Source organism: Falco punctatus, assembly GCF_963210335.1.
Source record: "Falco punctatus genome assembly, chromosome: 4".
NCBI lineage: Eukaryota > Metazoa > Chordata > Aves > Falconiformes > Falconidae > Falco > Falco punctatus.
The window spans coordinates 65811506-65838454 of NC_137583.1; the positions used below are offsets into that span (position 1 = coordinate 65811506).

At 36.6% G+C, this 26949-nt stretch overlaps 1 protein-coding gene across 16 annotated transcripts in view; it reads left to right on the forward strand.

Annotated features, from left to right (window-relative positions):
• Positions 1-26949, forward strand: part of PARD3 (par-3 family cell polarity regulator) — a 481499-nt gene that overhangs the window by 216468 nt on the left and 238082 nt on the right. For 13 of the 16 annotated variants that reach the window (XM_080384293.1, XM_080384294.1, XM_080384283.1 and 10 more), the window contains exon 5: positions 6846-6977. The exons of the other annotated variants lie outside the window; for them this stretch is intronic. In XM_080384293.1, the coding sequence (XP_080240419.1) occupies positions 6846-6977 (132 nt within the window). The remainder of the gene's footprint in view (positions 1-6845; positions 6978-26949) is intronic. 16 annotated transcript variants of the gene reach the window in all.

Consider the following 26949-nt stretch of genomic DNA (forward strand, 5'->3'; position numbering starts at 1 on the left):
AGGACTGCAGATGCAAGTTTCTAAATGTACAAACAGCCAGTTGTACCATTTTAGAGATACGTCCACCTGAAGGCAGCGACCCGACACTTAACAGGACACTGCTGGTGGCTCATAAGTTATTCTTCATTTCGAGATCTGGATGTAACACCCTTGGAAAGTTTCCTGTACCCCAGTGTTTGTTGCCCTTAGCTACCTGAATATATTTAATATTAACATTCCATTTTTTGAGTCCTGTCTTCGGAGTGTACTTTTGAAATTAATTCATTATTGGCTTTTTTCCCCTCCTGCAATTTAATTTCTTGGCTCTTCCAAGGAATCAACTGAAAGGATGTAGACGTTTAAAATAAATGAACTTTAAAAATGCTATTTCATCTAAATTCAAATTGACATAAAACATTGTTAGATTTGGGTACAAAAGCAAGTATCCTGGTGAAAATGGCATGATTGTGCATAATTATATTGCTGCATTTAATTAGATAGCTGTATAGATTCATATATAGCTGGGTATACCTAGAACTCTTTAGTGGCCTTTGAAGTGACACCACAAGATCCCTTCCAACCCAAACCATTCTATGATTCTATGAGATTTCACTGCAGTGAATAATAGTAGAAGGGGAGAATGGTTTTGAAGTATAATGTATAGAGGAATCAGAACTGTAGCTTCATGGCATTTTAAGTTAACTGGTTCATTTACTTTTCTTTTAAATGAAACTATGGAAAACCATGCCTTTTTAGTTAAGAAGCTTACAGAAGTAAAATCCAGCTTCTGAATTATAATTACAGAATATCAACTGCCATATGTTATTTGGGATTGTTTTACATTATCTCTTGTGAGGTTTTATAGTGAGATGAATAAGTAAAAAGTGAATGGAAGAAGCAGCTTCTTTCCTGTCCCTCAGTCTGAGAAATAACAATATACACTGCCTGGTAGTTTCTGGCTTTGCATGTATACATGCAGAGATCATGACATTTTTGATTTTTCCGTTGTAAACAAGAGAGATGAACAGAATGTTTTGGATAGGCAGTCTCATGTTTTTTAGTTTATTCTTAATTTAGCCCATATTCTTTGACACTAGATATTTACATATAACACCGCATGCACAGAAAAACTGTCCATTCATCATGGCCCCTAGTTATTGCTTTTTGTTAAGGTCAGGCCTTGCTTGTCAATCAGAGGATAACGTGGAATATATGAATTGGAATTAGACAACTGGAAATTTCTGAGCAGAAAGTGATAGAACTTAAGCAGAACACTGGCTTTTCAATTGCCTTTTTCCTTGTTGGCATCTAATGAATTATTGTCGATACATAGTGCATTAATTCTATTCACGTAGCTGTAGAAAGAGTATTTCTGAAGACAAGTCTTTCTGAAACCATCAGAATGACTACAGAGTGGTCATTCTTCTCATCTATTTTCATCATAAATAGGGCATGCAAGTTCTTTATTAGACTATTAGATTCACATCTTCTGCATCCTAAGAGAGTTTTTACCAGCTGTTGGAAATGATCAGTGTTCCAGGTCAGAGCTGAGAGGAGGCATGAAGCTGCGACAATTCTTCAGTGTGAGAGTTCTCTTTACTCCTTGGAGAATGGCCTAAGATCAAAAGGATCCTGATACTGGGTGACTGGAACTGGTTCCCTCTTACATGTGTTAGATGGCTGGGCTATAGCTGGATTATTGTACCTTCCGAGGTCATGTTCTTCAATACATCTCAAAAAAAAAAAAAAAAAAAGCACAAAAAATAGCAAGCTTTGAAACTAAACTGTAGAATGATGAAGTAAACTGAATCTAGCCAGAGGAAAAGGAAGCTCACCTAAACAGTAGTGTCAGTTTTTCAAAATATAGAGATATTTATAGAGTGACTGGTACAATTAATTTCAAGGTAAATTGTTGAAATTTGGTACAATTTGTTGTTAAAAAGTTGTTGATGGATAGACAGAACAGTTCCAAATCTAACCTTGTGTAAGACTTAGGGGTTTTTTTGAAGGGAATTTCTGTTCATTCAGTACATCTTTTGACATAATTAATTTCCCATATGTAATGTATTTTCTCTGTAAAATAGACAGTATTTGTGCAGCCTTTTTTTTTTTTTTTTTTTTTAGAAACGGGGGTCAGTTAGTCTTAGCTCTCATTTATTTTTCTAAAGTCCAGTTAAACAAACAAAAAACCCCAACCCAACAAAACCAAAACAAACAAAAAGCTCCAGGACCTTCAGACAGCATGGAAAATGGCTACATGTGTATGCTACTGCATTTATAAACAGATGTTTGCATCAGACAGTTATTTACATAAAATATATGAAACTTTTGTTAATTACAGCTTTTAGCATCCTCTCAGAGAGTGATATGAAACTGTTCAGGGTCTAGCATGGACATAGTGGAGCATACAAAGAAAGGAGAGCAGGCTATTTAGTGATTCAACAACAATAAATACACTTGTAGGCATGAATTTGCCCAGAGTCTGTCAAACAAAATTATAAATGGAAAAGATTAAATGAAGTCTCGTCTCTCATGAACGTATCTCAATCTGAGGCCATCACAAGGAATCAAACCCAAGCAAGCAAGAAGCCATTCCCAAAGTGCACAGTGTACAAGAAAAAAGAATGGATAGCAAAAAAAATAATATCAGTACCTAAAATGGTGTCCCTTAGTGAATATCCAAAATGAGAGGTGAGCAATTTGCTGTAGAAATAATTAAAGTGAAAACTTGGTTTACATTTTTGGGTCTCCTTCCAGAGAATTATGATGAAGAGATCTTTGATTTTTTTTTTTTTCTTCTCCTCTTGTATTGCTATCCAGTATTAAAAAAAAAACAACAACCCAAACTCACACCAAAATATGCAATAGTTTATATTAGGCATACAAGTGGTCAAAACAAAGGGAAAAATGCAACTTCTTCGCTATTCGGGAAGTGGCCTAGTGGCATATGAAATAAGACATGGGACTCACCACACCGTGTGGAGGATGTTCTGGTTGGGTTAGTGATGCTGGGAGTCTGTAGGGGTACAACTGGGTTAAAATCATGAGTGAGTTTATGCACTGATAGCTAGTAATTGAAGTACACAGATCATGCTAATGCATAATTTCATCTACAAGCTGCAGAGTCTTTGATGAGGAGCTTGTTATATATTGCAAATCATCTGAAATTAAAAGTCTAATAAAACTGCTTCATTTTTCTTGTCCCCTTTCACCCAGCCCTCCAGCAAAGCCCCACAGGGACACCGTTCTGTGCTAAATCTTAAGGTGTTAAATTGTGTGTCCTCATTAGAAATACTGCAAAATACGGCTGTGAAGTGTAGTGGTATATTGTGACTTGACAGTTTTAGTGTTATATTGATCAATTTCCATTTCAAGTAGGATAAAACTGATGCAGCCTGTGGTCCCCAAACAGGTTTGGGAAAGAAACTTCTTTTTTTCAAAAAAAAATTAGAGCATTTAATTGTAACTGATGATGCATGTCAGCCCCAGTCCCAGGAGGGCTTACAGCTGCAGCTCCAGAAGAAAAGAGAATTCCCTGCATGACCCTGATGGTTTGTGTACCATGAAATCTTTTTCTTTATGATACTGAAGTTAAAAGCAACATGCACCTTTGCCAGTTGGTTATTGGGAGCATGTGTGCTAATGCTAGATCATGCTGAATAGAAGTTAAGCTTTCTGGGTTAACATTTGCATATTTTTTTTAAAAAAACAGCCATATATATATAGAAATAAATAAATAAACTAGCAAAGAACATTGCAGCTGGTTCAGTAAATCCCAATGTCAAAGCTGCAGTGTTGTGTTTTTCACATCCCCCTCTACAGTTTATCACCACTGCTGTCTTTGATTTAGACCTGGCAGCAGCAGCAATGCAGGTCCCTGCATAGATGGGGTTCCAGGTAATCAGCAGCACCTTAGGGTTTTGCTGTGTAGCTGTCTGTGAGAAGGACCGTGTGCGGCACTGTTGGAAGCACTGATGCCTGCCTCTGGTCTAGCTTAATTGCCACCCATGGGGTACAGGGATAGCTGTTTGCCAAAAAGCAATGACAAAGGAGTGAAGGACTTGGCTATGGCCAGTTGTTTTTCTAACATTTCACTGGCTAACAGCAACACGACTCTGTGTGATTTCAGCACTGGTGAGGTATTTTATTTTACTCTGATAATAGCACAATTTTGAGCCCCTGAGCAGCACTGAGAAACACAAGAAATTACAGGAGCCACATCTCTCTACCATTCCAGCTTTTACTTCTGCTGTCAGAAAAATTACTGAGTGACTTTGATGCCTCCTGTATAAAATGAACTGGTATAGGTCTTAGCAGGAGAAAGGCAGGCTTCTACAGAAGTGGGCTGCATCAGAAATACTTTAGTAGATTGGATGAATATACTCTTCTGGTCAGCACAAATAGTATTAGGAGTAAACTCCTTTCAGATTTCTTGACAGTATAGATGCACCAAAAAGAGGCCTAATTCAACTCTTTCAGCTTAGATTGTTTCACATATATTGTGTGTAGTGGCATTTAAGACTTTACAGCATCAAGTTCCAATGTAAAGTCCAAGCAATAAGGCTGTCCTGTGTGTATCAGATCAGAGACAATGTTTGAAAGATTGACGAACATATCCTTGATGAACTTTTTTCCTTCTCTCTCGCTCTTGCAAAACACTTGTGTGCACAGGATGCTGTGTGGAGAGTGAATTTTGTGCAGCGTAGATAAAAATGTTTTTTTTTAGAAAGTTTGTAGTGAACATTGTAAACATGAGTTAATAAAAAATGGAATTATCTGTAAAGTACAGAAATACAGACAACATCTCGTTACATAGGAGGAAATTCCTATTCATTCAGAGTAGGTGATGATCTGCTAGATGGTGAGTTATTGTTAGGTGACTAACTTTTATACCAGCTGTATATGGGTTTTTTTGGTGCATAAAATGATCTTTTGTAATTTCTTTGTCAAATTTTGATTTTGTTATAACTTCCCACCACATTAAGCAAGAGAAATTGTTGTTTTGGCTCATAGCAACTTTGCCACCTTTGTCACCAGAAAAGTAGAACTGAATAAGAGAAGCAACAGGAACCAATCAATTTGTACACACCATTCCCTGTCTTCTGTGGCTCTACTAAGGGACAGTTTTACAAAGCAGTGACTGACTGCCACTGTTCCTTTCTAAGCAAGAGACTGAGCAAGTTTCTAGCTTGTTTTGTGGTTAACCACACTGGAAAATTGCTTTTTTTTTATTTTTAGTTGCTGAATGACACAAAGTTCTTACTCATTTATGGCAGGGTAAACTAATTTATGGTGGTGATTTGTTAGGCTGGTTACTTGTGCAGACATATTTTTACAAGGTTATCTTGTACTGCTTGAATTCAAGCTTTAATGTCTTGAAATGGAAGACTTATTTCATACTACAAAGTCTCTTTTAAGAAAAGAAGTTGTCATCCATTAAGAAAGCTTAAGTGTGATATGTCTGGGAAAAGACTGCTCTCACACAGGAAGCTTTTGAAAACTGCTGCATATCACAGTTATACGAAGACCTGAATTTCCTAGCAAAGCCTGTCATACGTTTACAAGAAATAAAGTTGTGAAGGACAATTGTAAGGCAATTGATGCTACAGTCCGTATTTTAGAATATTGGACTAATACTGTGCCAGGCCAAAGAAGTATGAATACCATAAACAGAAAAAGGAAATACTTATGCTGATGGAATGAAGTATTGATTTAAGAAAGGGTCAAAAATCAGCTGTGTGCTATAAATAAGAAAATAGGTTTTAGTTGCAAACATGCACTGGTGTTTGTTTATTTTTTCAGAAATTTTCAAGATTCCTGAAAGTGGTAGTATTGCAAAATATGTAGGACTACATTCCTGCTTTTAAAATAGATTCTCTAAATTAACTGGTTTGGTATGAAGATAGACAAACACTGACTTGAACTCTGCTTCTGAAGAGAGATACTTATAGCACATTTATAATTCCATTTTGAAAAGCTAAGTAAAATTTCAATTCCGTGTATTATTTCAGGTAGAGGGAACTAACCTATGAGTAACTCATTGACTTTGAGCTAAGGGTAACTCATCATCAAGGCTCTGCCTCTGTGTTTTTATTGGCTTTTAGTGATCAGGATGGGTAAGGTCTAATAATCTTTAGAAGCTGAAGAATTTGTACAGCTTGTGGGAAGGATGTGCAGGCAAACTCATCAATTAGGAGGAAAAAGAAATCTTTTTTTTATCCATCTCAATAGGAGAAATGTATCTCCGTCCGCACAATCTCCACCTGCTGCCATTTTACAAATGTGACTGTATTCATATACCTTCAGGCAAACCAAGCAAAGCATTAATATGGAGAATAATAAATTCAAGTTTTGAACTCTATAGCATGCTATTCTGGTCTACAGTACACTACCTGGAGCAGTGAGACACCTTTGATAGTAAAATTGATTACATACAGAGAGACTTTGGAAAGTTACATAGTGGCCTTAGCTGTCACTGGTTGGACTGATGTATGGTATATTTGCTTTTGGTGAGAATGAAAGCAAGAACCATGAGAGTTCTTCCAGAGAAGCCTTGCTGAGTATGTAGTTGGGAAGTCTGTGCACTTGAGGTTTGAAGTTGGAAAAGAGAGGGTAGTGAAGCACAAGTGGGTGCAGAAGCTACAAATCCACCAAAGGCTTTAACTGGGCTTCACTGGCCTTAAGGAAGGGGAGCTCTTGCAATTGAATGGTTGGGCAATTGTGTTGTCCTTGGGTCTAGCCAGACCTGTGTTCTCCTTTGTCGATCTTCCTTTTGTGTTTGTTTAACAACCAGCTGCATTGTTAACGTGCAAGGACTGGTTTTTTTTTTTTTTTTATAAGACACTTTTTTGTTTCTTTTAAACTAGAAAGATGAAAACTACAGAAGCCTACCACGAGATACTAATAGCTGGTCTAACCAGTTTCAGAGAGACAATGCTCGTTCATCGTTAAGTGCCAGTCATCCCATGGTGGACAAGTGGCTGGAGAGGCAAGAACAGGTAATATATATGTGTGTGTATATATATATTACTTTATCAATCTAATCTTTATGCTACTCCAAGCTATTACAAAGAAGTATATTCTTATGTGATACAGGCTTTAAGCATGATACAAGCACCAGCAGTGTGCTGGCTAAATTTGCAAGGCATTCGTTCTGCTTCCAAAAAGACTGCATCAAGACTGAAATGGACAGCTGCAGATTATTTCATTTTTGAGTCGTTAACACATTTATATAGTATGTGGAATGCTGCTGTTCTTAACAACCGATACCAACAGGGTTATTCTAAGTAGATATCATATAGATTATATATAGAGGTATAATAATACCAAAATAATAAACATTTGATAAATATTTTGCTGTTGAAAGCCAATAGTTTTACTACAGAGTAGCCAAATGTGGGTCAGTTTTGGCATTGAACTTTTAAATGCTTGTTATTTTTAACATTGTAAAATATATTAAATTATAAATTTGAAGACAATATTGTCATACTTATTTAGAGTACATTTATATTGCTTTTGATCTTGGGCTTTTTTGAGACACTGACTAATTCCAACTTGGTTTTTTCTATTAATAAGGTGGTAGTCAAAGAGATTTAAAGGTCTGAGATTAAAATTACCTAGCATTCACTTTATGTATTTGCATGTGTCTGAAATTTTCCAGGAAATGTCTTCAAATGTGTAATGAAAAATGGACCTTTACTGTGGAGACTGGTAATACGATAGGAAACCCATGTATAGGATAGTGCATGTGTAGGATTATTACTTCATTTTTCTTCTTTATACAAAGTGACGTGAAAACATTGAGTTTTTCATTGAACATAAATGTACACATTTTGTAATTTACAGCAATAGGACATAAAACCAGAATTTGCTTTATACAGAGGAGCTTCAAAATGAAATTTGCTGCTTGACACAGCCTGAGCTTCTTACCCTGTGCTTCGTGAATGGAGGGGAAAGTTCAGTGTCCAGCACTGGGCTGGTGTCCTGGAACTGGTGTCCTTCACCACAAATCCCATACTGATAATTGAAGTCCAGCATTGCCAAATCCAAGGACATTTCAAACTTTATTCAATCCCATTCTTAGTTAAAAAGGAGCTTATGTAATATCACAGAGTGTAAAAACCTAAAAAACCCCAAATACAAACTATTAGCTATTTTTATATCTTGTAATTAGCTGCAGATTCATTTAAAATTATATGTTTTAAGAGAAAACCTCTTGTCTTTGGTCCTGGTATATTTTCCTCTGCACATATATTGATATTGGTAGTCCTGTTATTGTATTCCTCTCAAAAAATGGAGAGGTAGTGCAGATGAGTTTAGCTGCTGCCTCTGTATCTGCCTGTGTTGAAATGGAAAGTTGGTGCCCAGATTTGAAACCTTCTGTGATGGTTCTGCTTGTCTGATGTTTTCAAGGCATATTTCCATGCATCATTAGATTTTCACCATGGCAGTTAACGAAACTGTTGTCTCAGCAAAAGAAGTTGGATTAGAAATCTTAATAGTGATCATCTTATAAAATGTTGGGTACATAAGTATTTTAATATATGATGTTTATATTAACTTTTGTGCTGATTTTGGTCTCTGAACAACTTCATTATTTCAATTTATTCACCAGTTAAGTAAATAATTGGGCACTAGGGTAGTCTGGAAGCATATTTGTTACCTGAGTTAACTGTTGGAGGTCTGAAATTGGAAATAATGTTTCTTCTGAGCAAATTTTCTGGTTTTTGTTTTTGTTTGTTTGTGGTGGTGTTTGCTGAGAGAGAGTGTTTGTTCTTTAAATGTGTTAATGAATCTGCATGTACCTGGAAGACCAGGATCCTTTTGCGATTTCGTATCAGCAGGATAATTAATTAGACTGAAACATGCTTAACAGGGTATGCCAGTGGAAGAAAGCCTGTAGTGAGAGTGGGATGCAGTACAGTTCTGCAGGGAGATGGAAGGGAAGAGCCTGGCAGGGGATGGAGTAGCTCCAGATAAGAGATACTTTTCCACTCTTTTTTGGGGTTTTCAATACTAATATCTTTTTCAGTATCTGTTGTGGACTTTTGTTTCCCACTGGCTAAGCCTTTCACTTCTGTGAAGAAGAAATTCGAGTGATGAGGTTACCATCTGGCATAATCAATTAATTTAGCAACTTCTAGTCCTGTTCATGTGTGCTTGACAGAGCTGTGGAGGGGCAGTGGTTTGTGCACCCCACCAGTACGTGCATAAAAAGTAGCAGACAGCAGGTCTGGCACCAAGGGTAAGGCAGTGACAGTGCCAAGAAACCTATAGGGCAGAAACCATTGCAGATACTGCAGTCATAATAGTCCTGCTCTAACCTGCCTTTATGGCTCTTTAGAAAAGACAATAGTAAACACTGGATTCGTCTTGCAGACTCCAGAGGCTTGTTGTTGGATGAAGGGTCTTCTGGCCTGGATTGAGTTACTTCTCTCAGTTTGCCTCATTTCTTACTTTTGAATATGAGGTGAAAAAATTCTGCAGGATGATCTTTGTCAGCTTCTAACATACGTGAAGATTCACTGGAATTGTGCTTTGAGGAGTGAAAGGTGTGATGTGCTGAAGTGCAATTATTTTTGTGTAGACAACGCCTCATTTCCTATAAACAGAACTATGGAGCAAACTAATTCCGCAGCATCACAGCCCAATCTGCAGATGAAATGCAAGAGACCTTGTTTCTATGAAATTAGTATAAGCTGCTCTTGCAGAGACTAATAAAGGGACAGAATTAGATATGTTTGAGTAGTTGTTAGAGAAATAGTTCTGTAAACTTGTCTAGGTTTTAGTGCCTAAAAATAGAGGAATGCATGAAGCCTGTTGAAATTCCTGGAGTAATTGCTTTTGCTCCAATCTATTGTGCTTTACTAGGGCTCTGCTAAATTAGAGTGATACATCAAAGAAATGGAAAAGATTAATTCTGCTTTCTGAGTCCTTGAAGGTATTCTGATTGTATATGCTGGTTAGCTGTATCTACCTAACAATTGCTCCCGGTTCCAGAGCCCTCTGGTTGTCCGCAGGGCAAATGATCCATGTATTTGTTGGAAAGTTTGGTATTTCTCAGGCCCACAAAGTACTTTACATGAAACTTTGTACCAAAGAATCATTTCACCACTATAAAGTCTAAAATCCATACAGTTTCAGAATACAGTTAGAAAGTTAAGGATTGTATTTTTCACTCTGTCACTCAATTATTTCATTAATTCTTTCCTACAGATTGTCAAGTACAAGGAAAAAAATTTGCAATTTTTCAATTAATACCATAAAAAAATTGGGGTTTTTTATTCACCTTGCCCTCCACAGCACTTTCTTTTCTCCCACAGCAACCAAACTTTAAGGATTAGTTGAAAAATCTTACTTCCTCTGAAATTTATTCATATATATGGTAATGTCACTTTTATTTGAGAAATCTTTTCTCCCTCAGCTCACCTGAAGACTTGCTCAGGCCCTGATCAAATCTGGACTCATGCTGTTTCATACCAGGGAGGCATGAAAAGGAAATGCATGAAAGAGTTAAACTTTTCACCAATTCCTTAAGTTTGAGTACACAGAAAGCTTCTCTCAGGTGGTCGTTTTAGTTTCTTTAGTCAAAAATTGGAACTGGCAGCAATCAAGGCACCTTGAAGTGAAATAGTGTGTTCCTTGCTCTGCTGGCGAGGCCTGTTTCGCAGAAGGATGAGGAGCACCCGGCTGTGCTGTGTGCTGGGAAGGGGTGCGAGAGCAGCAAGGGAGGGAAATCCCTCAGCAGCCCTGCTTAATTATGAAGTGGTTGATCAAATTTGCAGACACATCAGGATTGGTTCAATTAAAGCTATATGTAAATCTATAAACATCTATCTATCTATCTATCTATCTTTGTATTTGGTATGTATCTGTATTTGTCAATGCATGAAAGCAAGGTAGGTGAAGGAGTAAAATTTCATGGTTATTACTGAAGAACAGGTTTGATTTCGAAATTCCCAATAGCTTTCTAGTGTCTGGCAAAAGCCAGAGATTAAAGCAAATCAAATGTATTCTGAAATGGGAAGAGAAGTTGATTACTACTGCTGTCTTCTGGAGCAGAAATGCGCTGTATGGAACACCTTCCCCAAGTTGGTCTTGTTCATGACATCTGTCCATAGTAATCTGATACAGTTTATCCGATTCCTTTTTGAACAAGATCAGATGTGCAAGTAGCATATGGTCTTGTATCTCTAGCTGTAGAGTACCTGCCTTCAGCTTGTATTTTCAGTAAAATAAGGCTTGCTTTTAATATGATTGAATATACTCTTAAAACATTTGGATGCAGTAAATTAGGGTGTTTCAGTGCTGTCAGCTGAAAAGAAAATCATCAGAGCTTCAAAGGTAGGTTGGCGAATTTAAACTACTAATTTCCTGTGGGTTTTCCTGTTCCAGCTTACCTATGTTGTCACATTTTTCATTTAACAACAAACACCTTGCTTCTATTTTATGCCTTAATGTAGGAATAGAAGGCAGAAATGCAGCTTATTTATTTTGTTTAGTTCTGAATGTTTCAAAGTGGCATAGTTAACATATATAAATATTTTTTTTTTCACTAGTGTGCCTCTTGTGTTTCTTCTTGTCGGACAGGTATATTGTGGCTTAAGGTTTATTATGACTGTAGCTACAGTGGAAAGGTCTGCAACTTCTTCATGCCTAGCAATGGGCTGGCTCAGGGGGTGGAGGCTTTTCTTATCTCAAATTCCTTACATGTAGAGGTTGAAACTGCAGTAAAAAAACAATGCCAAGATAGAATCTCATTGCTTTCCTCTTTCTCTGAGTACCCATGCTTTATAATTTTTCTCTTGTGATAACAACCTTAATGAACATAGAACCATGGCAGCATATAAATTATAAAATACTAACATGATATTAAAGCTTTTCATATTCCTTAGGAAGGGTTTCTGTTGCAAAGCTAGAGATATGCATCTGTTTGAAGCTCTAGGCCTAATGCAGAGACCTGCCTCTGTGCCGGGGGTCTTCCGTACCACAGGCGAGGGGTGCATGAGTGTAGCCAGGAGTCTGTCCAGGGTTTGTGAGACAAGCCTGACAGTAGAGGAGGATTCACTTAAGGTTTATTCTAGTCAGTGGGCTGATTAGAAGACCTGAAGGTGCCCCTGCAAGGGTTCGAAGTCTTCCCAGTCCTATATCCACTTGCAAATTCAGCTGTTTTACTACTTGAGATGAGGTTTTGGCCATGTCATCGCACTGACTTCCACCTGATGGGGTTATCCACACCCCGAGTGCTACAGCAATTGTTTCTTCTTGCTTTTGTACTGTGGAGAAGGTGAAGAGCTTGATTTGGCTCAAGAATATTTTCTCCTAGCCACTGCTTCTACAGGTAATTAGGTATTGACTGCTCTCTTTATTTATTTATTTATGGCAAGGTGTTCACTCCTTCACTTCAGGAACTGAAATGCTCAGTTAAAATGTAAGCTATGAAGGGCTGGCTTGACCCCCTTGCACGAGGAGGGGCAGTTGCATTTGTCTCTGCACCAGCCAAATGCTCTGTTTGGCCACCAGAAAAGCACCTTGACACTTTGGAGCTATTACTAAGCACAGGTGTAATCTTAGTGTTGATTATTATGTTTTAAAATATATATTTTATTATTTTTTCTTTGACCAATCACACCTATGGAATATTTTTTATATGTAATAAGGTTCAAATTATTACATAATTTATAGTAGCCTTCAGCGTCTCATAAGAGCATAGTGCTATCGGGATATCACTGATCTGTATGTGACCATGATTAATTAATTGATTATTCTATAGAATTATTTCAGTGTCCTCCATGTGTTGCATTTATTATTCTTATATTAGAAAAGATCCTATGCATAGTAAGCTCCAAAATGAGAAATGTGTATTTAGATGTTTATAATGTCAGTACCTACATAAACATATCCAGACTCCTGGTGTGTAGTACTGGTGTCTGGATCTGCATTAAGTTGAGTTATGCATGAACTCAGCTGGGTCACTTCCAGGCTGGACCCTGCTGAGCAGCTTCCAGCAGCTGAGGCTCTCGTGGTGGTTTGATGCCCCGTTCCCACAGGCATATTTTGATCTGGGAGACTTACTGGATACTGGAGCTGGTTCTGTATTACATTTCGGTATATATATACCCTTAAAAAGGGGTATGAGAGGGTAAAATCAAATTTTTACCATGCTTTTCTGTAGGGAGAATCAGAGTCACAGGCCTTTTCTAGGTTTAAATCTGACTTTGAACATAACTGGCTTCAAATCCAGATTTCTAAATCTAAACTTAATTTCCATATTTAAAAGCCATTTGATTTTTAGGTCCTAACTTGATCTATTTCTGATTTTTATGTGGGCTTTAATTCCTACTGCGTAGAAGAGTTCCCATGTCTTCTGAATTCAGAAGAATCTCTGATTTCTTCTGTATAAAGTTTAGATAAGAATATACATATATTTATTAAATATTCTCTAAATGTTTATGTATAACCACAGAAACAGAGAAGCAACCTTAAACAGAAAGACTTATCTTTATGCTAAATACATCAATATGTACAGAGACAGAATCAAATTTCACACTACAGTATGTATTAGTTTTAAGAAAATATTAACATGGAATTTAGAAGTCTCTGAACTTTTATGCAAAATGGGCATTTTTGGACATGACCTTAATTGTATATTTTGGAAGGAGATCATTATTATTATTTGTCTTGGACTCATGAATGCATTTCAAGTTGTTTTTCAGTGCTGAGGGTTTCAGTTTATGTGAGGTAGGAGGTTGGAATAAACAGCTTTATTGCTTGGGGACAGCTGTAGTGGTGATGTTTTTATAAACAATGTTTCATGCTGGCATCTATCTTGTTCTCCTTTGAAAAATAATCTGTTATTTCATACTGTGTATTAAATAGGTGAGACAGTTTCAGGGCTCCGGTCTACTTTCAGTTATAGGCTGCTATGTTGATATGAATTCCATGGCAGAATATGTCCCCACAATAAAAAAAAGAAAAGTAGCAAGCCAGAAAATGCAGTTTTACAAAAATACTCATGGGTTTTAGTTATTATAGGAAAAGACTCGCATCATGTTTGGCTGTATTGTATATCCTCACACTCAGACACGCTCACTATTATAGATGTACATGCACATACACGTAGTTAGGCAGGTGGACTGGGCTGAAATTTAAAGAATCATAAAACAGTCCGAATTGGAAGAGACCTGATCATCTGGTCCAACCTTTTGTGGGAAAGAGAGCCTAGATGAGACTACCTAACAGTCTGTCCAATCCCAGCTTGAGAACATCCAGCGATGGGGACTGTACCACATCCCCTGGAGAGGTTGTTCCAGTGATTGATTGTTCTCGTTGTTAAAAAAAAAATTAAAAATAGTAAATTCTTCTTATATCAAGATGTAACTTCTCTTGGTGTAACTTGTACCTACTATTCCTTGTCGTCTTCATGTGACTCCTTGTGAAGAGTGAGCCTTTCTTCTCTTTGTAGCTGCCCTTTAAGTACTGGTATACTCTGATGAGGTCCCCTCGAGCCTTCTCTTCTCCAGGGAGAAAAGACCTAAATTCCTTCAGTCTTTCCTCAAAGGGCAGATTCTCCAACCCTTTAAAGATCATCTTGGCCCTTCTTTGGACCCTCTCCATCTGTCTGTGTCTTTCAGGAATTGTGGTGACCAGAACTGGACATGGTATTCCACATGCAGTCTGGCAAGCACTGAGTAGAGTAATATAACTGCAACTCTGTCTCTGCTACTGTCTTCTAGAAGACCTACTTCATTTTGCAGAAACTTTCTGAAGAGCGTTGGCATACATGGAAGGTCATTTGCAGACTTGCTAGTAACCATACACTGCTGTTTTTTTGCCCTTTCAGACCAAACTATTTAAATAATGCTGTTGTTATTGTAGTTAATGGTAATAAATTTATGATACTAGGGGTATAAGTAATACTCTTCTAAATTACATGAGGATGCTTGAAGAAACTTTTAATAAATTATTGCTGTTAGTTTTCTGGCTATTTTCTAAATATTTTGCAGGGCAGTATTATCTCTCGCTTCTTTGACTGTTTGTCTGTCCATGGTAGCAGGTCAGATAAGGACACCTGAAAATACTGAGCCTGGAAAAACGTTTTATGGAAAGGGTGTCTCATTTCTTCCTTTTCCTCTTTTAAGAACTTGTTTTCTTTCTTCATGCTGTGAAAGAGGTTTATCTTCTCATATGTTTACTTTTTAGTCCAGGCATATCTAATGTATCCCAGCTAGTTGTTTATAGCAAGAAACACTCGTGCTATTTTCGTAACGTGCTTGTTGCTGCTACCGTGCCATGTCCTCGAAAGGCCCGGTGGGAACGTGGTATGAGTTAGTGCCGCACAGCCCTGCTTGAGATGCTGACAGCCAGTGGTGCCGTAGCTGCCCTGCGCGGCTCCTCACGGTGCTGCCAGCGTGGGTGCCAGCGTGGGGGCACGGTGGCCCCGTGACGGCAGAGCAAGCAGTGCCGAGCAGGAGCCGCAATTACAGCTAGCTAAAGTAATGCGGAAGTGAAATACATTAGTAAAATTAAAATTTGTCCTCATTTCCCTCGGTGGGTAATACAGTTAATGAAAATAGAGCTAACCAAATTAAGATAATTTATTTCATTAGTTTGCAGCACTGTAAAACTTTTCAGGGCAGTACAGCCCTTCCATACAAACCTGAAATAGATGCAGTTCCACTATTCACTTCGAAGACCACAAAGGTTAAATGTTTTAAGTGTATTAAAGCAATTCTGTTAATTGTGTCTATAGAGGATTCTGCCTCGCCCTTGGTAAAGTATTCTTAATTTAAAATTCACATTACGCTCGTTCTGCATTCTAGCCTTTTAACCAAAGTGTAAATACCTAAGTGATTACTTGTATCTTTGAGGCTTAAAAAGAAATTCTGCATTTTTGTTTCAGAAGGTGGTACTGGTAGTATATGGTATTGATATTTTACCCTTTCCCCCTTTTTTTTGTGTTCTCATTTTCTCTGGTCTACCTTTCCCTTCTTCCTGTCTATGTGCTTTGTGGTTTACGATGCAGGTTTCTACAGAACAGCAACCAATTCCTTGGAAAGAAAGAGATATCATCTCTAAACCCCATCTCCCCACATCCCTTCTCTGTTTTACTTTCTGGAGTGTAGATATTGTCCTTTTTTATGTTCTATCAGAAAGACATCATTCCAAATTGGAAAGTTACCCCAAATACTGTGGTTTTTTTCTTTGTTCCTTTCAAATTGTAAGAAAACCCAGGATTGATAATTTGCTTGGTTTTGTTGCCAGGCTTTTATAATTCTACATTAGAAGTCAGTCAGGCCTTAACATAAGCTTCACATTAACTTAATTTTCAGTTAACTTAATTTGCATTGTAGAATTTCCTTGACTTGAAATGGAAAAATAAGTGCCTTTTTTTTTTTTTTTTTTTCCTTTACAGTCTGATTTTCTTCCTGGTACAATTTTTCTTCTAAATGGCTATGTTACTTAATTTAAAGAAATATTTATATTAATAATTTGTAGTGGATGTTGTAGTCCTTCCTACAATAAAATAGAATGACTTAATCTGGACTGGAAGATGGATTTGAGGGCTCTCCTCACTATAGCTTTTAGGTGAGATTCAGGTAAATCACTGCCGAGTTATACAATTCAGTTAATTCCAAACAGAACAGAAATAAAGGCAGAGAGGTTATTTTGGACAGGGGGAAGAGATTTTATCTGAATGGGAAACTTATCTTTATCTGATCTATTGAATAATAGCAGGATTTTTTTAATACTTTTTTCTTTCTGTGTATTATTAATTATGAGGAAGAAGGTTTCATAAAAGGGCCAAGTTTGTAATTTCAGTTGTGGAAGTGATAGTTAATTTATCTTCCATGGATGGAAATAGGAAAGGTGCTTATTCTTTAAATCCTTTGTGGACAGGTCATTTTAATGACGTGGTTGCACTTTGCTGTAAAGGGGAATGGCACTGTGTAACTTTGAGTTAATAATTGAGTTATGTGGAAGTAATTTGTCTGGGGTTTTGTTTTATTTTGGGTTTTAAATTTAGTCTCTATTTTATTGCTTGAGTACAAGCATTTCATTATTGGATGTAGTACTCTTTGGCTGTATTAAGTGGTTACTGTAATTTATGGGATACTCTGAGAAATGTCATGATTCTTATGAAGTGACACAGCAAGATTTAGTGAGTGCAGAAACTGAGTGAATGGAATTACGTAATATTGACTAGTTGATGCGATATACCTTAAGATTTTAATTTATTTCATCAGTATAACTGGATGAGAAAAAGAAGGTAATAGACCAGCCTTGCCAATTCATTCACTGACTGATTTGAAAATAAGTCAATTCTAAATTTATCTTGAAACCACTTGGAGTTGCATATGAAATGGTCAACGCTGATAGTTTCCAGGGCTGGGGAGGAGGTAAGCAGGGAGAATAGGAATGCGGTTGGTTAGGAAGTCAGGAGGCACAAAAAATTTATTTACTTCTATACATGTTACATGCGAAACAGAAGAAACACCACTCCCTCTCTTCTTTTTTTCCTTTTTTTTTTTAAATTAATTTTCATTTGTTCTGATTTAATAAATAATTAAAAGCATTTTTGTGATACCCAACAATTAACTGCCAGCAGCCTTGTGACACTGATAAAGGTTTTTGCTGAGTCTCTATGCCAAAGAAAGAAAACGGATTTGTAACTGATGCAGTTACTGTGGTTGAGGAAGGTTTCATACTTGGGATACACAGAACTAAAATAAATACAGCAGCACAACTAGTGTCTCCATGAAGAAGCAAGCAACTGGAAATGTGTGAAGCAAGTGGCACTACAAATATTAATAAACTAAAGATTTTCAGTAATATACTGCTGTAGAGATTTTATTTTTGAAATGAATGCTACTTTTAAGTTTTGATCTCTTGCATGTGATATTTTAAGAATAAAAATTGTTGCCCAGATACCATATATAGGTAACACTCACTTTCATGCCAGTGGCATGCAATTAACTTCATTTGGATTGAAACATTTTATGCTTCTTTTTCCAGCCCTATTTATAAATTTGAGGAGGAAATCCGTTGGTTATTATTATTGTAGCACATTTGCCATTTAAAATATTGTTTGTATTCACAATTTAAAAAGTAAGGATAGCATACATATGCAACCATTTCCAAAATAAAAATTAAAAAATAATCCTTTAGGCTGTATATTGCAAATATTTTTTACAGACTGTGGAATAAACACCTGAGGAGCGAGGCATCCAGTATGAGGAAAATTTCTAGTCTTAGTATTTCTTGAGAATACTAGGCAGGAGGCCAGTGTTAAGTCACTTTGTATCAAAGCTTAATTTCCTCTTCCTTTTGGATGCCCTCATTTGTCTTCAAAAATCTTTACTTTCCTAATGTGTAAGAATTCATGATTGCTTATAATTTCAACCCATTTATCCAAAGCGCAGACTAAATTATATGTCCCAAAAGAAAGTGGTCGTATCTGTGAGCATCTCTGTTTAAAATTATTGAAAGTTACATTGAGTGTTCCATCATACCATATTTATTGATCTTGATTTTCTAGGCAATAATTGTTACAACAAAGCACAGATTTCATAAAGCAAGCCTATCAGTATTTCTTCCTTGTAGTTACACTCTGTCACTATAAATAACTTTCTCTTCATGAAGATTCTTTCAACTTATCCTCTCATCAGAACTGATGGATTTTGCTGGTGACTTGAAGGTCAGTAAAATTGGTCTTTGTGCAAAAGAAGCATCTTACAACACTATACTTCAGTAGGACAGTGTATATCACAGCATTTTAGGTAGGTGAAATTAATGGGGCTCAAGGACCGTGACATTTTTTTCCCTAAATTAACAAATGTCAGTCTCACTGAAAAGCTGAAAAGTGGGTAGGAGGCACTTCAGCTCCATACTGGTGTGTAAGGGGACAGCAGAAAATACTGGGCTGTAGGCTGGGAAATGCGTAGAAAAAAAGACTAAAGAAATTATTATATCTGAATCTACGTGAACCCATATTCCTACATCATTGCAACGCAGTTCTCTGATGACATTCTTCATTTTAGAGTTACTTGTGTTTGATACACTTTGTGATGTAAATATGAAAGGAGGCACAGTTGAAGAGAGGTGCCTTCCCATGCCGGGCCCCTGGGGGCTTGAGCATGCTGGTGTCAGGCACGCTTTGACTTGTCTTACTCTAAAGCCAAACCTTCGAAACCTTGGATGAATTCAGGTGCATGCTTGTGTCTGCAGCGTGCAGCTGGGGCTTGGTTTCGGCATGGTGGGAGTCATTTCGAAACTGCCTCCTGAGCTGTTTCAGCAGGGCAAAGAGCACCTCCTGAAGTTCTGCTGGCTCGTGCTAGGTGGAAGCTGGTGGGTGTCCTGGTGAGAAATGATACTTTTCTGGGTCATCTGAGTTTGGAACCTCTACAAAAGACAAAATTCATTTGATTCGTGACAGTATCTTTCTGTTTGCCAGTAAACATACAGCAAACGTTCCTGTTCTTTTTTATATTTCAGCATTCTTACTGCTCATCCATCCATACATTAAAGTTGAATGAAGTACGTGTCCATACTTGTTTATAGACTAGAAATACGGAACACTTCATTAACTGCCCACTTTCAGGAGGAGTATTTTAAATTACTGTTATTGATCACACACACACACACACATATATATATGTATAACTTGTAAAACTTACTTTATGACAAATGTAAAACTTTATGACAATTGTTTTTCTTCTGTGTTTTTTAATACATTCATGTTGTGGAGTTCCAGTCACCTTCCTGATAATGATGATTATCCTGATAAATTCAGTAACTGTTTTAGAGAAAAAAGTGCCCAGTGTAAACTTCTGCATACTGAAAGAGGTAGTAAGGAATATAATTTTGTTTTCGTTGAATTTGACTTTGTTTTTTAGCCCCAAAAAGCGGTAGTCTTGATGGTTATATATCTACAGCTAGCCTGAAATTATGGTGATGGCATAAAATGCTGGGTTTGTTCAATCATGTGTAGCAATATCAATTTAATTCATTAAGACTAATTTTCCAGATGGTTAAAGTAATGTGTTTTAAAAGTACTACTAATAATTATTAATTTCAAACTCTGATTTTAAGAAGATCTTTCAGGAGAGGCTGAACTTCAAGCATATAGGTACTATACATCAGCATCTCAATTTTCAAATCTTGTAATATTTTTCTTCCCTTGTTTTAATACCAACAGTGTGAACTGGGATAGCTTTTAGGTAATTGTGGTGATAGAAATCAGGGAGACTCTAAATGAGATTGGGGGTCAGCAAAGCTATTAGCGTGGCAAAATTTAACAACTTGGAATATGGTAAGCACATGTCTCACTTCCATCTGGAATGAGAAGCTTGAATATTGTTTCAAGAAGGAATGTTTCAGAAATGGTCAAATAACCAGTTCATGCTCAGTCCTGTAGTATTATAAATCTGTAAATGGGTTCTGCAAGTCACCTCTCTTATCTCATTTACACAGTTAATTTTATTCTTTTTTTTTTTTTTTTTTTTTTTTTTTTTTTTTTTTTTCTGAAGACATTAATTTCACAGTGCTGGATAGTTTAATTTTCTTCCCTTCTATCTTACTAGACTGGCAGTGCAGATATCACAGTCTCTGACACATCATCTTTTTCTCTGTACAATACAGTGTATTTTGTGGCTCTAGTGCAGCAGTAGACTGGCCCAGAAATCACAATCTGGGATTATTGTCTTTGTGTATCCTCAAGGAGTAATATTTTAAAGTCACTGCATCTGTTGGTACTTAAGAGCATGATTTTTACGTTTTATTTTTGCCAATTTTTACCATCTGTGTGTCTGTTTTTTGGCTCCTTGATTTAATTTTTCAGTTTAATTTCTCAGTTGCACTGGGATTTCTTTCTCTTTCTCACACATGCTCTTTTTGACTCATCCATGAACTTAAATTAAAAAAAAAAAATTATTTACGGCAGTTGTATAGTAAAATTCTTGGCCTTCACAATTTGGATTTTTTAATGATGTCTTTTTATCAAGTTTCTTCTAGTAAATGCATATCATTTTTGGAAGCGAAATAACTTACATTAGACTTTAAGTTTTGAAAAATTAGTTTGGATTAAATCGAAGCATTTTGGCGGGAAAAGCTATCTTGGTCACATTAAACACATTCTAGTCTTTCATACTCATTTAGTTTTTAATGCCCAAAAGGGAATAATTTTCTTGAAAAATCTGTGTTATAATCATAAACAGATATAATTCAGTAATTTTCTCATGAAACATTGGCTGAAGTTTTGGCACTAACAACTTGAAACTCACGCAGGCAGGAACATTTTTGTTTAAATTCCAAGAAAAATACTAATGAAATATATTACAATAGAAACAAAATATACGTACAGTGTGTTACAGACTGTTTTCAATAAAAGGATGTATCTTTATCAGTTGAATGTCTTGTGAATTCAGGCATGTTCTAGCATTTCAAGAATGTTCTGATAGTACTTGAGTAATTTTCTCTGCTTATCCCTGAGAAGTTTTTTACAAATAATTACATTATGTAAATGAATTTTTAATGTACGAGGGCAACTGCATAGCACATCTATCAAATATTTTGCTGCTGTATGTGTCTGTGAATATTGAAAACTTCGCTGCTGCTCTGATCTTTTCCTTGACATATGTATTTTACTTCTCACTTAAAATATAATACATTCCTTAAGGTTGAATTTAATGACTTTTTAAAAAAGAAACTGATTTATTTTTAACCTCTTTCAAATATTTTTTAAACTGAGGATTTTAAAGTTTATTTTTACCTTCTGGTGTCCTTGCTTGCTCATAGTTGATTTTCAAACCAGAATATTGACCTGCTTCCTTTTTGATCTTTTTTTTTTTTTTTTTTTTTTTTTTTTTTTTCCCTGGTTTCAAAGTAATATTTTGCATAGTGTTGCACTGAACAATGAGTACGAGTTACACTAAAATACCAACACTAGCAGGTAAAAACATGTTCCTTTTGGAATACATGGCTCCTATAATCTGTAGTACCCTTTCTGTTTGGGCTGCTTTGAATTATTTTTCTTAACAATGCTGTAGACTATCAAAAGACCAAAATAAATACTTTGTTCACTTGAGAAGGCATTTTTTGAAAGGGAGCATTGCTGTGACATTCCAAGGACTGGAATTGGTCGTCTTCTTTTCTGTCCACGTATAAATGTAGTTTTCCTGAATACAGTCTGTAACCATTTTTACTATTTTAGAAAAGTGGGAGTGTGGTGGTTTTTCACAGGGTGATTCGAGCTTTTGTTCCCACTCAATTCCCATTGTGTTTTGCTGATTTTTTTTTTTTTGTTTCAGAGGAAGAGCAGTGTTAGTGACTTATTTAAATTCTCACTTGTAATTTAAAAAACTTGGTGGGATTTTTCAGTTTTACTAGCAGAAGTTCAAACAGACTATTTGAGTGGTATCAGGAATGACTTTAACTCTGTTTGTCAAAATTTGAGTTGCACAATTTTCCCTGGCTCAGGGGATTTTATTACTGCCAGGTTTAACTTCCTGATTTTCTGACAAATATTCTTTTACTGTAAGTAAAGGCGAAAGTTGAATGAGGAAACCAGGTCACATTTTCCAGTGTACTGAGAAATGTGTATTTTGATACAACACAATAACATCCATGCAGGAATTGATTTAGAGTTGATCATATATGATCAAGAGACTGCTGATCATTTGTGTACCTGTGCCTTGAATCTTAAAAAGTTCTATATGTTTTCAGTTGGGAGTATAAATTAAGAATAATAAGCAGGATGCTTTCACTATTATAGTTTGTTGTCCATAGGGTTACTTAGAAAGTGCCAGAGAAAATGATTGCCTTTGCTATCTTTCGTTCTTTCCTTCTACATGGAAAACAAGTTGGTCTCATATTCTCATGGGATGGAACTGTAACATATAACAGCACGCGGGCGGAAGCATGCATGCATCGGTCTTTCCAGAGCGTTGGCTTACTTTGGGCTGAGAGAGTTCTAGCAATCTTAAGAGCAGGGGATTCAAAGTGCAACGATGAGAGTAACCCATGCGTTTTCAGCAGCATTCCCTCTGAACTGGATGCTTGCTCTCCTACCTTGAATCTGAACTGTCTGTGTAAGTCTAAGGATAACCCATATTAGAATGCCAGACACTCAGTTGTGCTTTACTATGTATTTTAAAAGGCTTATGGGAAGCTAGATGTAAACTTTCATGTTAGCCAGTTACCCAGCTGACTGGTACATTGAATTATTTGAGAATAAGAAAGGCTGGTTTCATTCATTTTCATCCCTTGTATCTCAATCATTTTCTGCAACGACGCATAAGGATTGATTACCATAGCAACAATGTTTTAGCATGTACTACTGTGAATGTGGTTAATGATAATAGAATTATCTAGTCATTTTAAATCCTGTTATATTATTAGGTCATCTGAACCATCCTCTTCTATGTATTGAGTTATTCCCTGTAGCCTATCTTGTAGTTCTTTGTCCATGCTGCTTTTACATGTGTTGAGCGGTGGGGATTCTGCTTCTTCCCTTGGGAGATTTTCACTATCTGATGTATCACTGCATAAGGATTTTCTTCTGATATTTAGCCTCATTTCGCTTCCTTTCTCCTAGCTACATGGATTTGTACCACATGGAAGTTCTGTTCTGATCTTCTCTATCCAGCATTTGCAATTAATCCTTCTTCTTTCCCTGCACTAGAATATAACAGCTTGGTGTTTGTGCATTTCAGGATTTTCTTATGGTGAAAAGCAGCTTTCTAAAGCCATCATCTCTTCTTCTTGACTACCTCATTTTGATAGGAAAGTGCCTAGTACTCAATACTGTTTAGATGACCTGAACTGCACAGACAAAAAGCTTTCCAGTGCTTAAGTATGTTTGCTTCTGCATATACCTCACTAGATTGCTGGTTCTTATGTGTGCATCTGTGCGTTGCTCTGTTTCATGTCTATGGTAGTGTGGTAAAGGAAGATGTAGGTTTTTTTCTCAAAAAGCTCAAGAAGTGCTCTGTAACCCATGCCACCAGTCAGCAGAAGTAACCTCTCAGTCTGTCTTTCTTGTATGACCAGTCTAAATGTGGATGGACACAGATATCTCTGCCACCTTCCACATACACAGGGTGCACACTTTATCTTGTCTTGTGATTTACTGTGTTTCTAAAACCTTTCTACCTACATTGTTTTTTCACCATGAAGAAAAGTAATTTCCAGTCATGTCCAAAGATATGTGCAACTGGAAATGCTGTTCTCCTGCTCTGCTTCAGGCATTGCACAGTCTGTGGTATGTGTAGGTTGGCTAGACCAGGAATTAGTGTAAAACAGGTAAAATAAAGTACTTCTCTATGTACTGAGGCCATGGGTTACCTGCAGATACATCACGTCAGTACATTTGTGTCTGCTTTCTCAAGAATTGCTGTGGATTTAGGAAATAAGACAGAAAAGTATTAACATCTTCCCAGTAATCTGTTGTTGTCGCTGCTAGTTATGCTTTTTGACTAATTTTCTCCATAAATATTTGATGTCATACAGTTGCCCATTTCTTTTTTTTATTCATCTACAGTATAAATAAGTACATATTACATTAATATTCACCCATACTACCTCAAGAGGGGAGAAGACTGGGAATTGCCATTTGAAAGTACTTTTAGAGCTAAATTTGCTGCAAAAATATTTGATGCTGCAGTAAAAACCAGGTATATCAAATCTACCTCAGTATTATCATTGACTAATTCTTCAATTTGTGGTGATTTTTGCTGTTTGGTTTTTTTTTTTTTTTTTTTTTTTTTTGAGAGATTGTTCTACTTCCCTTTGAGGCTTAGACTAGATTGCATTTCTCAAAACGCATTATCTTACATTTATTCAAGTTTCAATTTCCTCAGTCACCAGGCTTTTCAGTCCACCAGTGTGATATATCTCTCTGGAAAGTCTCGCAAAGCTCATCGATCATGTTTTAAAAGATTGTTTTAAACCTAAGTTGTATTTCAGTGGCAAATTTCATCACTTTATTTTTGACTTCTCTTCCAGGTTATTAATTCTTTAGGTAACATTATCTTGCTGTCAGTCCCTTGGGAAAGTACTAGCTTTTCTATTTTAAAGATTGTTTTAATGGTCTTTTGTTTTTGTGTGAATGTACACTCTTGTTCTTTTTCTCTGTTCATTACTGCCTTCAACTTGGTTATATGTAAAGAGAGAAAGTGCATTTCATTATTTTTAGGGATTTCTCTTGCCTGCACTGTCTAGGATACATGTGAAAGATATTTCTTTAAGGGGTTTTTTTTGCTGTTTGTTTTAAATTAAATCAAACTGCAAAAAGTTTCTAACTATTAATATTAAGGAACTATTCTGAGCCTGTAAGTAGCTGAAGATAGACCACAAAAAACCTGCTGATTTTAGTAAAATCACAGGTTTTAAATTCATCTCTTTGTTTCTCCCCATGTTTTCTTCAAATCATATCATTCTGTGAGAACACCATGAGCTTTATTAAATTCAGTCAGAAACCACATCGTTTGTCACAGGATTTTCTAATTTTTGTTTTAAACTCGCCTCACCTCCATCCATGCTGAATCAGTTCTTAATTATAATGACCTTTATCTTATTTCAAAAGTTCACTCTCTAGTCTCTTCAAGATTTGAGTTCTGTGGTGATAAAGCAGATGATTTCCTCCTTCCCAGCTAATCAGGAGTATTGGTAGGCCAGTATTGTCATTTCTCAAATTTGATGGCATTTGAGGAAGTACAAACTATAGTCCAGTCCTCATTACATCAGACTTAACTTCCCAAGGACGAGAGAAAAGCCTGTTGGCAAATTACTTGAGTTGTCTATTACAGTGGCTCTTGCACTGTCCTCTGAAATGGCCAGAGCTGGCCATAACAAGGTAGTAGAATAGCTCAGCTAGTTAGTCTGAAACTTGATGTGTTCTGTGAAACTGGAAAGTGGAAGTGCCTGAAGATCCTGCCTAGGGATGCAGTGGCACTCAGTGCAGTTGCATTTCTAAAGTTGTTTCTTACTGAAATCCCAGAATTCGCTTTTTCTTCAGGTTTCTTCAGCCTTTCCTTTCACACTTGGAAGAAAAAAGCTTTCAGAATGGTAGGATAATACTGCTTGCTTTCCCTTGGTTTCCTAAAGATTGGTTTTTTTTCAGTTTCAGAGAAAAGGTATGAAGAGTTAAAGCAAAATAAACATTTCTTCAGGGAGGCCTTACACTGGACTAGCTTCATTGAGTGGCTCATCTGGGAATTGAATGTGGTTTATGTGAAATTGATAACAAGTTCCTGTACACTTTGAAACCTTCAGCTTGGCTTTAGGTAGTTTATAACTGGTTAAGTGGCAACTAAGAAAACCATACGTCAAAACTGGAATGTTTAAATGTGGGGTTTAATGGTGTCTACCTCCTTTTAAACCTAACTGACACAAGTCATTCTGGTTCCTTACCCAATTTTCTTCCCCAAAATCTGTTTACCTTAAAAGAGTGTTTACGTAGACATGTATGTATAAAGTGCTGTGACTTTTTAATGAAGTCTTGGGCACATGCCTCTCTAATGTGTGCATGACATCCATACATTCACCTTTTTTTTTTTTTTTGGTGGGATGGATGAAGAGGAATTCAACCACTGATTGTGTGGGGGTTTTTCCTTCTGTTTATGCATCTTAGTTTTTAATGAACTCAGGGAATGGCATTTAAAAGCATTGATATGCCTTTGCCATAATTTGGTCTTCTCTAAGGAAGATGGTGGATTTTGAGTAATTTGTATGAAGTTGTTTAGTTAACTACTTACTTGGTGCCAAGTGAAGTTCTGCTGTAGATTAGAAGCTGGCAGGGAGGAAAACAAATTATGGAAAATAGGCCAGCAGAATACAAGGTCAGGAAAGATTTATTCCTGGAAAGCCTGCTCGCTTTGAAAGAGGGGGAGTGCTAAGGTGGCAGCTTTAGTGACCAAGACATGATTATTTAGATTAGTTAAAAATAAGTAAGATTTTAAAGGAGGCGATAGA